We start from the raw sequence: 16,064 nt of genomic DNA on the forward strand, positions 1-16,064 counted from the left end.
ACAAGTTATAATTATAAATATTTTAAATAAATAAAATAGCACGAAATCTGTTTATCCTGTGTTTTTATTGTTACCGGTTTTCTTATGTTCGAATTTCGTACATTTTATTTTTATATTATGTTAAAATTTACCTTAATAATATATATCTCTAATAACATTGAAATTTCTTATATATAATGTAGAATCATAATTTTTTTTAAAGTATAATAATCTCATATCATGAGACACCCTAAGACTTTATTTATAAAAGTTTTTATACCTAATACATCAATCTTATTTGTTTCATTATATAAATTTGAAGTTTTAATCGCCTTGAAATAAAGTACAACACTATATTATATATTCTAATAAAGGAATACAACTTCCCATATAACTACGTATTTATGTACGTTATTTGTTTTTTATTATTGTTTGCATATATATATACGTTATTTGTTTTCAGCACATTTCCGCAGCTAGAAAGAATCGTCAGTTGCAAATACAAAGTTACAGACATAACTTTAATCTACTTATTTATAAGCATAGACCATGTAATTGTAACAATGAATCTCCCGCCAATTGTTGCCAGCTATCACTGCTGGAAGTTAAGTAAATAATTACCATTTTCAAACTTAATATTTTATACTCTTTGTTACTAGCATTAAGTCTGATGAAACCAATGTTTAGGTGTTTTCGCATTATAATATAAATTATTTCATTAGGTTTAGTGGTATAATTTACTTTTGAAATGTAGATTATTATTATTTATTATCTTTTATCATTGCACTTCACTATTACACGTCATTTTTATTTGCTAACAATGTCAAAACGAATATGACATTTCGTTTCATTGTAGTGATTTGGCTAGGAGAGTGAAGTTTTGTGGAATGATGTGACGGTGATAAAACTTAGAGTAATATTTAATTTAAATCAGTCAATTTAAGAGTACCATTGAGATTACAATGTGATATGTGCTATATAAAATAATGTTAAGTTAATATAAATCGTGGTCAGTGGAATACGTTTTTCTTAATCTAATAATAGTTTAAAAGTGTACATTGTTTGAATTTCTAGTGTTATGAAAAATTTATGTTAAAAGTGGCGGGTGCAAACATGGGGCAGAGTCCGAGCTCTGTTCGCAGTAAGAGCAGCCGGAGATCCTTCCGTAATTTTATAAGACGTTCTAAACTAAACAAGTCCAGTTTGAGCCATACATTCAGCTTGCCGCCTTCGGAGGAATACCCTGAGCTGATGAATGTGAACACGGCGACTGAAGAGCAACTCATGACCCTGCCTGGAGTATCCAGGCAGGTTGCGCGGGAAATTGTTCGTCATCGTCAAATGATAGGAAGATTCAAACGAGTTGACGACCTTGCTTTAGTCTCAGGTGATTACTTTGCATTGCAAGTTGTTGTTTTTAAATCGGAGTTAACAAAAACTATTATACTAATTAAAATCATAATGATACCCATTATAAAATTAAATTGTTAATATAAAAAAAAAACATTTATTATTACTTTTTATTCAAAAACTTTTTCAATCAAAACTTCATGCAAAATTTTTATTAAATATAAATTGTATAATTCTAAATAGCTTTGAGCTGATTTAATAAAATCATTTTATTTTATAGGCATTGGTGCTGAAAAGTTAGAATTACTAAGACCAGAGATATGTACAAATACACGACGACAGATATCTAGAGCTAGTTCTTGTACATATTCATTAGATAGCATAAGGTCCTCTTCAGAAAATAAGTTATGTTCAATTAATTCATCCAGTGTTTTCCAATTGCAATGTGTGCCCGGCTTAAACCAAGAAATAGCAGCAAATATCGTAGATTACAGAACAAAGAAGGGTCCATTTAAATCACTAGATGATTTAATAAAAGTAAGGGGTATGGATATAGTTAGGCTGAGTACCATTAAGCAACATTTAAGCCTAGAACTTAGGAAAAGTGAAAGTGTTCAACATTTGACCAATGGACATGTAAACGGCTGGAGAGATCCATCCCTAAATGAATCAGTTCTGAGTAGTGAACCAAAAACACCAAAAAGTCCCCATAGAAAGAGTTTATCTATGCCCAGTAAGATTGCTATAAGCTTGCCGAACGGCTTTGCAACGGCCCCAGTGAATGATATTTTGGATTTGCTGTCCGCATACTCTCATAGACCTATTGTTGAGGAAGTATTCACGCACGAAAGAGATGGAGTAAGGTGTTGCCGTCTCGCATCATGGAATCTTCATCAACTTGGTGTAGAAAAAATTACCAATCCTGGAGTAAGGGAGGTGATATGCAGGACTATTTTGGAATACAAGTGAGTGCTTATCTTTTTGATAATTCTAATCACTAAAAAAATTGTTGTTACCTAGAGAGATAAATAATGTCATTAAATTAATTATGATAAATAACACAATGTTGTAATGTCTGATTTATATCATCCTCTAAACTTAACACTATCTGGGACAATAAAATCCCATAGAAGTTTTGACAATTATTTATATATTATGTCTAATGTACTAACAACTATTTTGCATACTACAAACACATTGATCCTTTGATTATATATGTATTGATTAATATATCTTTATTTATAATAATCTATTCCACTTAACTATTTATATCCACTTTAGTTTTACTTCGAAAGCTTCGATAACAGCTTAGTCGTTGTTTAAAGTTCTATTTTTCGCAAATCCATATAGAATATAATGTGAAATGTTTGTTTCGCTTTTGTCCTCTCGTGGTTGGAATATGCTTACCAGTTTGCATTTGAAGCTGATAACAATGAAGATGATAAATGAACTTATCAGAAAAGTTAAATCATTAATATCTTTTTTTAAATCAGGTTGTCAGTAATAGCCATACAAGATGTGTTTGAAGAGAGAGCTCTGAAGACGATCTGTGATGAACTCAATTCCCCCGCCCTCAGGAGGGTGAGGGAATGGAGGTGTAATAGTCACACTTGGCAGTACTGTTGCTCAAAAAATATTAAGGGGTAAGTAAAAATGTCTTTTATTAAAAAAAAAAATGTTGTTTGGTGATGTAAGATTACCAGAAGGAAATTATTACATTTTTCGATAAGTAACATATCTACCAATGTAGATGCCGATGGCATATATATATTTTTTGTGATAATAAAAAGTAATTAAAAAGCCTTTTGAAAGCATATTTAGTTGTATATTTTTAGGGTGATTGTGTTTGCTTATAGTACTCATCCTCTTTCTTGCAATGTGGTCATAGTAAACGAATATATTTTTGAGATTGCTTTCTTGATTTTTACTAAAACATCGCAAGAGAATTACTTGGAATAATGCTGTAATTGAAACTTAAATGGATACATTTGTGTGTATAAAAATTTTCTTAAATGTGTATTTAATAATATTTAAAAAAAAAAAACTAGAATACTAGAATTATCGTGATCTTTCAGCAAACAAATAACCGAACGAAAGCGGTTTAACTGGCAACAGCGATAACGTTTGAGTGAGTTTCGTGAATTTTTACGGTTAAAACTTTACAGCGCTGTCATTACAATGCAATTTCCTGTTTGAAATGACCAAATAGTACAAAGTATTTAAAAAAAATACTCGCTGTTATCTTTCTCCTCACGACTGAAACAAACCATAAACTATTAAAATATTTAAAGCGCGTGCAACTCTGTACCTACCCTTGATATAAGTAACTACTATCTTTTGCACCAGGAATGTTTTAGTTTGAAACGTTGTTCTGATATCTGACCTTGAAAGGAGGAATAGAAAAATGGACCGCTAACGAAACATCGAAATTAGTTGTTATGGTTAATGTTTACAGTAACAATAACCAGTGGCGGATTTACACATTTTCCAACTATGGGCTATATTATTTTTGCCGTCCACCATTCGCCTAGTTCATTATAGTTGAAGTTGCAAAAAATGCATTATATATCTCGAATGCACAATTAAAGAGAAGTAGGGAAAATTCTCGGTAAAACATCTTGGAGACATATTTCTGCATGACATCAGAAATCCGTTTCTTTTGTTCGTTCCATTTCGTTGTGTAACATTAGATATGTACTACAGAAAAATAAACGGAAATAAAAAAAAATCCTAAAAAATTTGACGCCCAAGGCTCAATCCTACTCAGCCTCGAAATCTGCCACGGCCTATAAGTCTTACATTATGAGCTCCTTTCAGTGTCATTGCAGCTTACTTGAAAAAATTTAATTGTGACAAGTCAATTCTCTTTTTATAAGTTAATTTGAGAGCATTTGGAATATATATTTTTTAACACTACAAACAGTTAATAGGATTTCTTATCTTGCATAGTGCCGCGTGTTTGGAGAGATATGGACGCAAATTAAATAGTGTTCGAAATTCGAACATAATCATTACGCATCATAAATTGAACTGTTTTGTCTTTGCCTATTTGAAGTAGATTAACCAGAAGCATATTTAAAAAATATACATATAATGTTGGAGTTTTTTTATTGAGTAATTTAGTTCATTTGAAGGACACGACTTTAAAGCAGCCTATTTAAGTACGTCAAGGTGTTTAAATAAATACATCACTAATTAAAATAAATTATTGTTCCCAAACGATTCAGTTTGAAATTTGACATTATAAAGATACACATAATTACTTTTTGTGTTCTCTCCAAAGCCTCTTAACATTTCGTGTTTATACAAAGCTATTACTATTTAATACGTTGTATTAACGAAATGTTATTTCGTAAATATAAATCAATCTATATTGTTACTACCATTGAGCAGTCATAATATATTTTAATGCCGAATTGTGACCAACATTTAAATCAAATCAAGTAATAGTTTCTGTAAATCAGTCCCAGCTTTCTATGAATTTTCTGGTATATTTATGATAGAGCTTTGTGCAAGCCCGACTAGGTAGTACCACCCATTCATCAGATATTCCACCGTGTTCCGGGTGAGTGAGCCAGTGTAACAGGCACAAGGGACATAACTAAGAACTAATCTTAGTTCCCAAGTTTGGTGGTGCATTGGCGATGTAAGGCTTAGTTCATATTTCTTACAGGTAAATTATCTACGGGCGGTTGTGACCACTTACAATTAAGTGCCCCATTTGCTCGTCCGCCAACCTATACAAAAAAAACAATGTTAAACTTCATAAATTAGTACAATTTTCAATCATGTTTCCATTTATAATATTAGCTAATAAGATTCTTTTATCGACGAAACAACGGCGTAGTACAACAATAAATTCAGACTAATCGTACAAATGTACGTTTGATATTTTATTATATATAACTGCAACATTTGGCTCTATTGGCCTAAACAAGTGCCAAGGTTAGTAGGTCAATATTAATATCTACTAATGATTTAAACGGGAAAGTGTGTTTGTTGGTTCGTTTTTCACGCAGCAACGAATTAACAGATTTTTTTTTTTAAATAGAACATAGGATCTATTTTGGAAAAATGCATAGGTGTGATGCCGCAGGGATGTACTAGTTAATTCATAGTTTTTTTTATTTCGAAAAGTTATTTCTTATTGCTTCGGAATAAAGTATAAATTCGAACAGCAGTTTAGGTATTGTATATAAGTGATCATTGTTTTAAATCGCTCGATCGAGCCACTTGACGATTTGATAACGAACGAATGCTTGAGACAATCTGATAAGGAAACCCTCAGGGACGTATTGTATGGTTAAAGCATTAGCTGATAACCGGTCATTTGCACATCGACTGGGAATATTTAAAAATGGAACGCCATATTACAATTTTTAATCTACACTATTTTATCTAAATTTTTTTAATGACTATATTATCTGTTCTAGATTTGACGTAAAATATGATTAGAAGAATGTTTTGCAACTTGTATTTTAAATATTTTAATGTGTTGCCAAATTTTAATCAATTAGCCGTATCTATATCTTTTACTTATTTATAACTTATTAAATAACCTTGTTTTATCGTTTGCCAACTTTTTTTATTAAGATATTTATACTATAGTGCAGGTCATAATATATATTTAAAAATATCTTGTGAAGATAAGGAGCTGTGGCCACACGATTGCCTAAAAGTGCACACATACATATACAGAATATATATTGAAGTGCAAGGTAAAAAACTGAATAGATTAAACTTAGCTATGACCGATTTCATTTTCCTCATATTTCGTTCTACTTGAAAAGTACGAAAACGGAAAAACTTTTGTTTACAATGTCGATGACGTAATACTGCAGTATTGTCAATATTTGAGATAATACGAGGTGGCTTTACGTACGAGATAAAACGACTGCTTGGCAAATATAAATACAGACATGGCAATATGACTAACTACCGTCTGCATCTTCCTCGTGGCATACCTATAATATGCCTTTTTAAGCTTCCGTATAAAGGGTAAAATGAGACCCTATTACTAAAACTCCGCTGTCCGTCCGTCCGTTTGCCCATGTATCACCAGGCTGTATCTCAATCGTGATAGTTATATAGTTGAAATTTTCACAGATGATATATATTTCTGTTGCTGCTATAACGATAAATACTAAAAAACAATAAATTAAATATTAAGGTGGCTCCCATGTGTCCTGTTCTGTGTCCCATGTTTATAGTACATTTATAGTACGGAACCCTTCGTGCGCGAGTCCGACTCGTACTTGGCCGGTTCTTTAATATAACAATAAAACTATAATGTAGTAAAAAACAATTAAATAGTTACAGTAGTTACATATATGCTATTGCAATTACATATATAATTATATACGTCACGATGACCTCCGTGGTCGAGTAGTGTGGACACCGGTTTTCATGGGTACGCCACTCCGAGGTCCCGGGTTCGATTCCCGTCCGAGTCGATGTAGAAAAAGTTCATTAGTTTTCTATGTTGTCTTGGGTCTGGGTGTTTATGGTACCGTCGTTACTTCTGATTTTCCATAACACAAGTGCTTTAGCTACTTACATTGGGATCAGAGTGATGTATGTGATGTTGTCCAATATTTATTTATTATTATTACATATACGTCAGGTGTGAAGTTAGTTGTGACGTATAGTGTCGGTGAACCTTTGTAAATAAATAAATAACGTCGATTCTCTCAACGTAGCGAAGACGAGCAAAAAATTCAATCCTATATACTAATACTAATTACCGCCTGCGACATCGCCCGCGTTTGGCTAACGCTGGTGTAAGTGTCGGCGTGATTTAGTAACAATCATCCATCTATTCAAACGTTCGCATTTATAATATTAAATATAATTAATAATATATGTTTAAATTTATCAGCAAAAGGTGTCATGAATTATTTTACATAATATATATTTATATATCCATAATGTACTTTTTAGTAAACTATGGAAAAAATTTAAAGCATTTTGAAGACACTTTATTGCCGTTGGTAACTTTGAAGATCTGTCCGTTAAATACATATAGGGTTCTCTTTTTATAATCTTTTTGAAAATGAGGAACACTTGCTTGTGTGTGTGTGCTTGTATGTGTGCATACGACGCTATCTGTCTAAAAGAGCGCTTTCTTTTAGGACACATTCGTAATACAGTGAGTAAAAGAGGGCATAGACACACAGAGTCGAGTTGCAATTTTTTTTTTTTTTTATTCAAATATTTTATTATAAAATATTTGAATAAACCTATTATGACGAAGAAACAAAACCGCGTACTAAGTATATGTTTCATGTATTTACTTCATGAATTTCAAAATTAGAACATATCTTGAAACACTTTTAATTGTGTAATTAATTTTCTCGCAGATTACCCAACGAAGTACCAGTGTTGATAACAACTTCATTATGCCATTGTTGCAGGAAGAACTTAGGCTTTATATACGAACGTTCGAACAAGCATATCATAGTCGAGGAGGTGGGACTCGATCAAGTACACCTGCTCACCGAGGAAAATGTGCGGCGAATGGTCGAAGAGCTGACGGCGTTTCGAAGCGAGCAGTTAGTCATCTCTCCTCAAGGTCAGTGACGCAATTTGTAGTAACTTGTAACAACATATGTAACTTCATTTTAATATATAATAGCCATTATAAGGTCCGTTGTCCATTAAAACAGTGTCTATTATAACAACAAGGGGATGAAAAAAAAACAACATCGTATTGACGCGATATCATTGGTTGATTAATCTAAGATATTCGTTATGGACTGAAAATATCGTTTTGAACGTCGAATAATCTGTTATCTGAATATTGGAAGGTCAGCTGTAGGTAGTCAGAGAGATGTATATAGGATTAACGAAAACAGGTATTTAAGAACCCTCATCTCTGGCCATATCCGTTTTAGAGGATGCCGCGCTTAACTGGCTTAAAACAAATCAAATCAAAATACTCTTCATTGTACACCAATAAACACATAAATATATCACATTCAACAAGGATGTACAAGGAACGAAACAGAGGTAAAAATAATTACAAAAGGCTTTAGTAGTAATATTAGCAGCACCATGAAATCTAAGTTTCATTATTATTTTTGTCCTATGTATGTAACTATATACAGTACATTAACAGTCTGTAAATTTCCCACTGCTGAGCTAAGGCCTCCTCTCCTCCGATGCGAAGGTTTGGAGCATATTCCACCACACTGCTCCAATGCGTGTTGGTGGATACAGATTTCGTTGAAATTAGACACATGCAGATTTCCTCACGATGTTTTCATTCACCGCTTTGCTCTAGATGAATTATAAACACAAATTAACCACATAAAATTAAGTGGTTAAGTTAAGATGCAGACGTTCTAACCACTGGGCCATCTCGGCTCCTGTATATACAATTTCTAAATACAATACATCGTATTATATTGTAACAGTGAATTAAGTTATACGTACAGACGACCCTAACGAAAAATATAAGGCCTTTTAAAACGTCTATTAAAAATACAGGGCTAATTCTACTAATTTATAATAATTACGATACGATTCTATTTCGATGCAACTGGATCGACGTGTTACTAGAATAGGAAAACGGTTTGACGGCAACGATTACGTATCGATTGGTATCGATTGAAGTGTCAATTTATTAGTAGAATTGATCTCCGTATAGTATAATATTCTCTACAACTGCCCCATAATTTAAGGACATATAAAAATCTAAGGAAATGAGTTATTTTTTTACAAATAATGTACACGGAAAATACCACTAGTTTGTTTTGAATTTTGTTCCACAGTTTTTCCGCGTTGGGTTGACAGATCGAGGCGTTGCAATTTTGGTATTGAAACTTAGTTTTAATTACAGTTATAATGAAAAAATAGGACTATGTCAATCGATGATAGAGTTGAAATATAACCGGTTCATAAATTCTTTATTGTATAAAGTGTACTTGAATAAAATATTGGATTTTGATTTGAAACCGATCTAACATGCAGGCTGGTTTTTTTTTTTTTTGTTAATAATAAACAAATATTCTATATAAAATCAATGAACATAAAAAACGGCCCACATGTCAAGTTTGTATTGCTCAGGAAAGTATCGATCTCAACGTAAACACGAGTTCGTAAAATATATCAATCTTTGTGACGTCACATATAGCTAACATTTTAAATGTTTTGAAATCCATATCATTAATTCCTATCGATATTACAAAACTAATACAGAAATCATAAAATTAATCATTCCACTAGCTTATCTGAAACGGATTTTGAAAACCTGCCTATTTAGAATTATACGATAAAAAGCAAAATCGGTAACTATTGAGTGATTGATACGTACGTGAAGAGGGGGGGGGGCACTAAGTGGGACTCGCCTGTGCTCAGGACAATACCGAAATACCCACTAAAAACCCGTGATACCCTCGCCGGCTTATTGACCTATGTCAATATTATAACGTTATATAATTGGTTTGTTTGTATGTAGGGGGTGATCTCTGAAACTGATACAATCCAATTCTACAAAACATTTCGCTGCTAGAAATTTACATTATTCCTGAGGGCTACAGAGTATTAATTATATTTAAATCATATAAATGTCTTTATTAATAAACTGAACCCGGCTCGCTAAACGGAAATAAAGCTACATACAAATTAAGACAAATGAGAATTTATAATACAATTTTGTTTGTCTCTTAGGTCATTTCCCTAACAAACCAAAAGGGAAATTAGACATGAACAATTTGGTAATTGAAATCATGGAGCTATTTCCTGTAATATGTACTAAATAAAATTTGGTCTTAAGGACAACGAATCGGCCGGCTTAGTAGATTGGCGTATTATTTATATTGGTTTGTTATACATACATTCTGTACAAGCCCATTTGGGTAGGTTACCGATTTCGTCTCGGTAGTATGAGAAAGCGATCCTGTGGCGCCCGAAAACGGAGAGGGTACCGCTGGGTTTTTAGTGGGTATTCCGGTATTGCCGTGTTTCGGTTTGAACGGCTAACTAAATTTGCTTGTAGTAGTTCATTGGCCAGTGTAATTATTGCACAATAATTGCATCCTAGTTCCCAAGGTTTATGGCACATTGATGAAGCTGGTGGTTTTAATAATAGTCTGTAATGTTCACAATATTACAGATAGTTTTTGGAAGATTTTTATACGTACCTAAATATATTTAAATCTCAAAGCGTACAGACAGACAAACGTGTAAATGTCTAGAAGAGTTTATTTAGTATTTATGTGATAAATTTATCACTTGATGTTGATCAATTCAACCGTCGGACTTACAATAATGGTAGTTAGAGTGTTAGTCACGGATTACTGCAGTGCGATTCTGTAAGAATTCACTTCGTATCTCACTCGAGATATTTTGATAACTGACTTCCGATGATAAGCTATTTTGATACCTATATCCTACAAATTTTATCATTATTAAAGTCAATGTCACATTAGTATTTACAGAATACCTCTCCTAGTCGTACGTCGCATTTGCAATAAACGTTCTAACTGTAAGTGTTGTGGAGAGCACACAACTTTACAGCGGGTTGCGGATTCAAATTCGGACAAACGACGTTGAATTATCACGTGGTCAATTAGTATTTATAATACACATTATACTCAACGGAAGGCGTAAGGAAAACATTGTGAGGAAACCTGTTCGAGTCAAATGATTTTCTGCCGCGTGTATACACCAACTAGTGGAACAGCGTAATGGAATGAACTCTAGAGTTTATCTTAAAGTCGGAGATGAGACGTCGGCCTAACTGTTGGAAATTTCTAACAATCCAAGTATTAAATTAACTGTCTCATGAACAGTTACTGTTTTATTAGGATTATAAAATGAAGTTGTGCTATGTGCAGCAATTATTTTTATATTGTATATAGATACATAATCAGAAAGATACTCAAGATAAACTCAAGTGGTTTCTGTAATGCCACGGCGTTTTTTTGTATTGTTGAATAAATAACATAGAATATGCGTGTACAATGTACATACATCACCTTAATTATATAAAAATTGAATAAAAAACATTATTTTATGATGCAATACGTTTTTAAACTCGTATGTTGATTCTGGAAGTTTCTGTTATGTTCTTCTAAAATAACTCTTTTCTTCGCTCGTGAAATTTGTAGTTTTATTACAGTCAAAGTTGCATATCATCTTGCGACATATGATTTTATTCTGCGGTTCGAGTTTGTTCTTACAGAATAGGACTTTTGATAGATTATATGATATGTTACATACACCCATATATAAGTGCCGTAGTACTGGAAAGATAGTTCAGTTTCAATGACGGCTGTTAAAAACTATTGCGAATTTTAATGATTTCCGTTAAAACGTCTTGTAAAATTTATCATATCGTAATGTTAACTACATAGTACAAATAGACATAAATACTTGCTATATATAAATACAAACTCAGTTCCTTGCCTAAAAATTATATCCAAATTTAAAAAAATCAAAAAGGAAACCTTTAACGCACTCAAATAAACCTTTTGATCTTTTAAATCCGAACAAGAAAATGATGTATTACGTAAAACATTTCTGAAATACATTTTCCCATTCGTTGTAAAACTGGCTGAATGTTTGCAAAAACATTAAAGTATCCGAGCGTTTGAGCGTTTGTTTGAGAAACCGCAGTAAAGCATTAAACCAAGGCTGCCACGCATAATTCGATAATAGGTATTTAATATTTATTATGATTTTCGTTACATACTAGCGTATATCCGGAATGCGTTGCCTCTTGTAATTGTTTTGTAAATAATCCGATATTTCATGTCGATGATATTACTACTAAAAACTTCAACAAAACATCTGTATAAAGTTTCAACTCGATTGCCTGAATTAAATTAACTATTTATTTATTTATTTGGTGAAAGTGATTCTTTAAATGAATAGGATTTACAATCAAATAAAAAAAAAATATCTTAAATAACACGGTATCTGTACTAATACTAGATGACGCTCGTGGCTTCGCTTTTTAGGGGTTGGTCGTAGGTCTTAGGTATAAAAAGTATCCCTATTCTAGCCTAAGTTTCATCAAATACGGTTCAGTGGTTTGGCCGTGAAAGAGTAACAGACAGACGGAGTTACTTCCTCATTTATAATAATTATTAGTATAGATTATAAATAGGTAAAATTTGTTTGTTAGCATGATGGAAATAATTTACGGAACTAATAATTTCACTGTTGGATAAATTATATTTATATCATATAATTTTCTTAATTAATAAGCTGCTTCCGTGTGAAGGCGTGGGGAATCGCTAGTTAAGAAAAAATATCAGATTAAGTATCGTTTATAATAATATTATATAAAATAATACTGGCAACCCTGCATTCATGCATGAAAGAGTTGGCGGAAAAGCGGCCAGCATCTACATTCTACATAGTTACGAGCCGTGCGTAACACGGCGGAACTACGACACTAGGACTTGCTAACTTCCTCGTTGTATTTGAAGGATTTAGGGAAACTTTGAATTTGAAAATGGAACGTATTCTAATCTTTAAACTTCATTTTTTATAAATTGAAACCCGACATGGTAAATTCGTTTCGCATTGTTCGAATGGTATTTTTGTTGTTGGAGTTTAAAATTGGAACGTCTTTAAGCAGAAGTGGGTCCCGCGAAACTTCGCGTTTATTCAAAATATTTTTTAGGAATTGCGAAACCTATGACAGGTTTTGTTTTGATTTAATTTAATTGTAAACTGCTGCATTTGGCGCCATAATGATAAAACCTCTTTTAATATACATTACTTTAGTTGGAATTGTTTGTCATTTTTTTCTTATATATCCATAGCCGCATATCCGCTCTCTAACCAGTCAGTAACTTTTTTCAAAAGAAATTCTTTGTTAATTCGTAACAATTTAGTAAAAAGTCAACAAAAATGCTCTCTAATTTTCTGCACGTCTACGGCTGAAGCTCTTCAAAATGAGACCATAACCGATTTTTTATATGCAGTTATCGTCCCGTAACCACTGGGACAAAAATCGGCTTACGCTATTAATATATAAGATATGTTTTTATATATTATAACGTTTAACAACCTTGGAAAGAATATTACGGTAATTGACATTTTGCACCAATTTGACCTTTATAAGTCTGATTGCCAAAATACATCTGACTTTTACAATGATAACGGGCAAGGGTGACCCATTATAATCAAGAGGTTAAACTGTTTGTCTGTCTGTTCTGTTAACGTAAATAAAATATGGTAATCGTTGCCCAAAAGATACCATAGCCACCGTCTAAAGATAAAATTATTTAACCGTCTGGTTTATTTGGTTTTTTTAACGCACACAAACACAACAGATGCATAATACACACACGCATATATTTTTAAATTTGGAACTAAAGCTTGACCTTTGCCTGAGGGGAGAAGCTTTGTATTGCTGAAATAGAAGTACCAATAGGGGCTTAGTTTAGCGGCAGAGTATTCCGACGCAAACGTCTGTTCGTTATAGTACTAGATCACTTCGTTTTAAATCGTATTTAACTTAACATCTTTAAGTAAAAAAAAAAAATTATAATACTATACAATTGTTTCAAAGATTATTCATAGTGTGTCCAGAACAGATGCTTGTAATCTATTTAAAACATTAAAACGAGCTGCAAATAAAAAACGCTCGTTAGTCACGTCTGCCATTGGAAGCGAATGTGTCACATTTTTATTGACCCATCGTGACTGCATAGGGCATTAAGGGGCTGTTCAAAATTGAATTTTATTACCGCATCGCAAAATTTATTTTATAACATCGCAAATCATGAACTCGCAACTTCACTATCCGTTTTAGTACACTTTAGTTGTATAAATAAGAATTGAACTCGAAACGCACTTCCCTTAATGTTTGATTTTTCGTTCATTTCAAAAAGCAGGCAGATGGAATGAAGTTCGTTAGTTCAATCCGTGAGAGCAACGATTTTTTTTTTAATTCACGAAACGAAAACTTTCACTGTCTATGAAATATGTCGTTTTGAAGATACATTTCGATAATTTTTGTATAAGGTAACACTGAAAGCAAACAATGCGATCTGAGGCACGTTGTTTTAAAAAAATAAAATAAACAAATTCCCTTTCTCTTTGGAAACTTCTACTCGTAAGACGTTGTAAATCGAATTACGGTGATACGCTGTATTGATACGTGTATCCTTTAAATGTTAGACATATCATGGTCAATGTCGCATATACCCTTTTGACACTTAACGATTGTGTTTTACTTTGACTCTCGACATTTTGCTGACATAATTAACTGTTTTGATGACAATAGAATTAATTGTGCGACAAAATGTGTCCTTTACATAATATGAATCATACATTACATAATAATTATCAAATGTGCTCATGAATTTATAATAATTACGTACACAAATTTTGACGTTTTATTAATTTATGACTCTTAATTACTAATATTTGAACATAAACGACCAGTATTGTTTATATGCCGTGGAATATATTATTTTATTTTATTTTTTACATTGTTTTTGTGTTTTGTCTTTTAATTAATTATATTTTTATGTCTTTAAGTTAAAAAATTGACAATAAAATTTGAAGGATGTTAGTGATAAGGCTGTATCTGGTAAGGTAAATGATATAATATTATGCAATATTTTGTTATATTATAATAATAATGCTTATTAAAAAAAAAAAACAAAAAACATGATTGATCTATGTTAGGAACAAAGGTCTCAGTGTATAATAACAGTCATCAAACGAAATATAGATCAGGTATGGTTATTCTAGCTAGGCAAATTTAATAACCTGTAATGTTTAAAAATCCTTATTTCTCATGTAAGACTGAATTATATACTAGTTTCCGCCTTAGGCTTCGCTTGAGTGAAGGTCGAAGCAGAATAAGCCGCTACGTATCCTTATGTTTATGACCTTTTCTGTTCTGTATGATGATCGGTTAAGTAGTTCGACGTGAAAGCGTAACAAACAGGCAGATAAACAAATTCATTTTTCATGTATAATATTCATTAGTATTGTAATGTTTCTTTTTTATATTGAGGCTCGTGTAACGAGTTTGTGTTTTTAAAGAATTATCTTAAAAAAATATATTATTTGTCTTATATTCTCATTCTTCGGTTAATAACATTCCTTCGTAACATTGGCATCATTATACAATGAACAATTCAAAATCATTGGCTATTGTTATTATCATAATTGGCTCAATTCGTGCTTCATTGGGAATTGATTAAGAATCGTATACGTTTGCTATTCATCATGTGTTAATTTCGTCTGAATTTTGTTTCGTTTCGAATGGAATTATTGCTATATTTTAAAATCTATTGTTTTCGCAATGATCTTCGAATGATAGGTAATTTATCAATAAGTGAACTAAAGTATCAATCTCTTCTTAATTTACTGTTTTCTTAATTAAATATTGGACAACATCACATACATTACTCTGATCCCAATGTAAGTAGCTAAAGCACTTGTGTTATGGAAAATCAGAAGTAACGACGGTACCAAAAACACCCAGACCCAAGACAACGTAGAAAACTAATGAACTTTTTCTACATCGACTCGGCCGGGAATCGAACTCGAGGCCTGGGAGTGGCGTACCCATGAAAACCGGTGTACACACTACTCGACCACGGAGGTCGTCAATTTAATTGAGTATTGTAGATCAAGGAAACTTCAGGTATAGTTAGCAGGAAGTATTTACTGAATGTCCACTAATTAATTCCGTCTGTACGATTCGAAAGAATATTTAAAATAATAAAACGTTATGTTAATTTCTTACACACTGTGCT

At 32.3% G+C, this 16,064-nt stretch overlaps 1 protein-coding gene across 1 annotated transcript in view; it reads left to right on the forward strand.

Annotated features, from left to right (window-relative positions):
• Positions 1-751: 751 nt before the first annotated feature.
• Positions 752-16,064, forward strand: part of LOC113395408 (endonuclease/exonuclease/phosphatase family domain-containing protein 1-like) — a 38,278-nt gene continuing 22,965 nt past the window's right edge. The window contains exons 1-4 of the mRNA XM_026633008.2: positions 752-1,366; positions 1,610-2,294; positions 2,823-2,972; positions 7,743-7,900. Coding sequence (XP_026488793.2) covers positions 1,069-1,366; positions 1,610-2,294; positions 2,823-2,972; positions 7,743-7,900 — 1,291 coding nt within the window. The 5' untranslated portion in view covers positions 752-1,068. The remainder of the gene's footprint in view (positions 1,367-1,609; positions 2,295-2,822; positions 2,973-7,742; positions 7,901-16,064) is intronic.

The sequence above is a fragment of the Vanessa tameamea genome, chromosome 4, assembly GCF_037043105.1.
Source record: "Vanessa tameamea isolate UH-Manoa-2023 chromosome 4, ilVanTame1 primary haplotype, whole genome shotgun sequence".
NCBI classification, from domain to species: Eukaryota; Metazoa; Arthropoda; class Insecta; order Lepidoptera; family Nymphalidae; genus Vanessa; species Vanessa tameamea.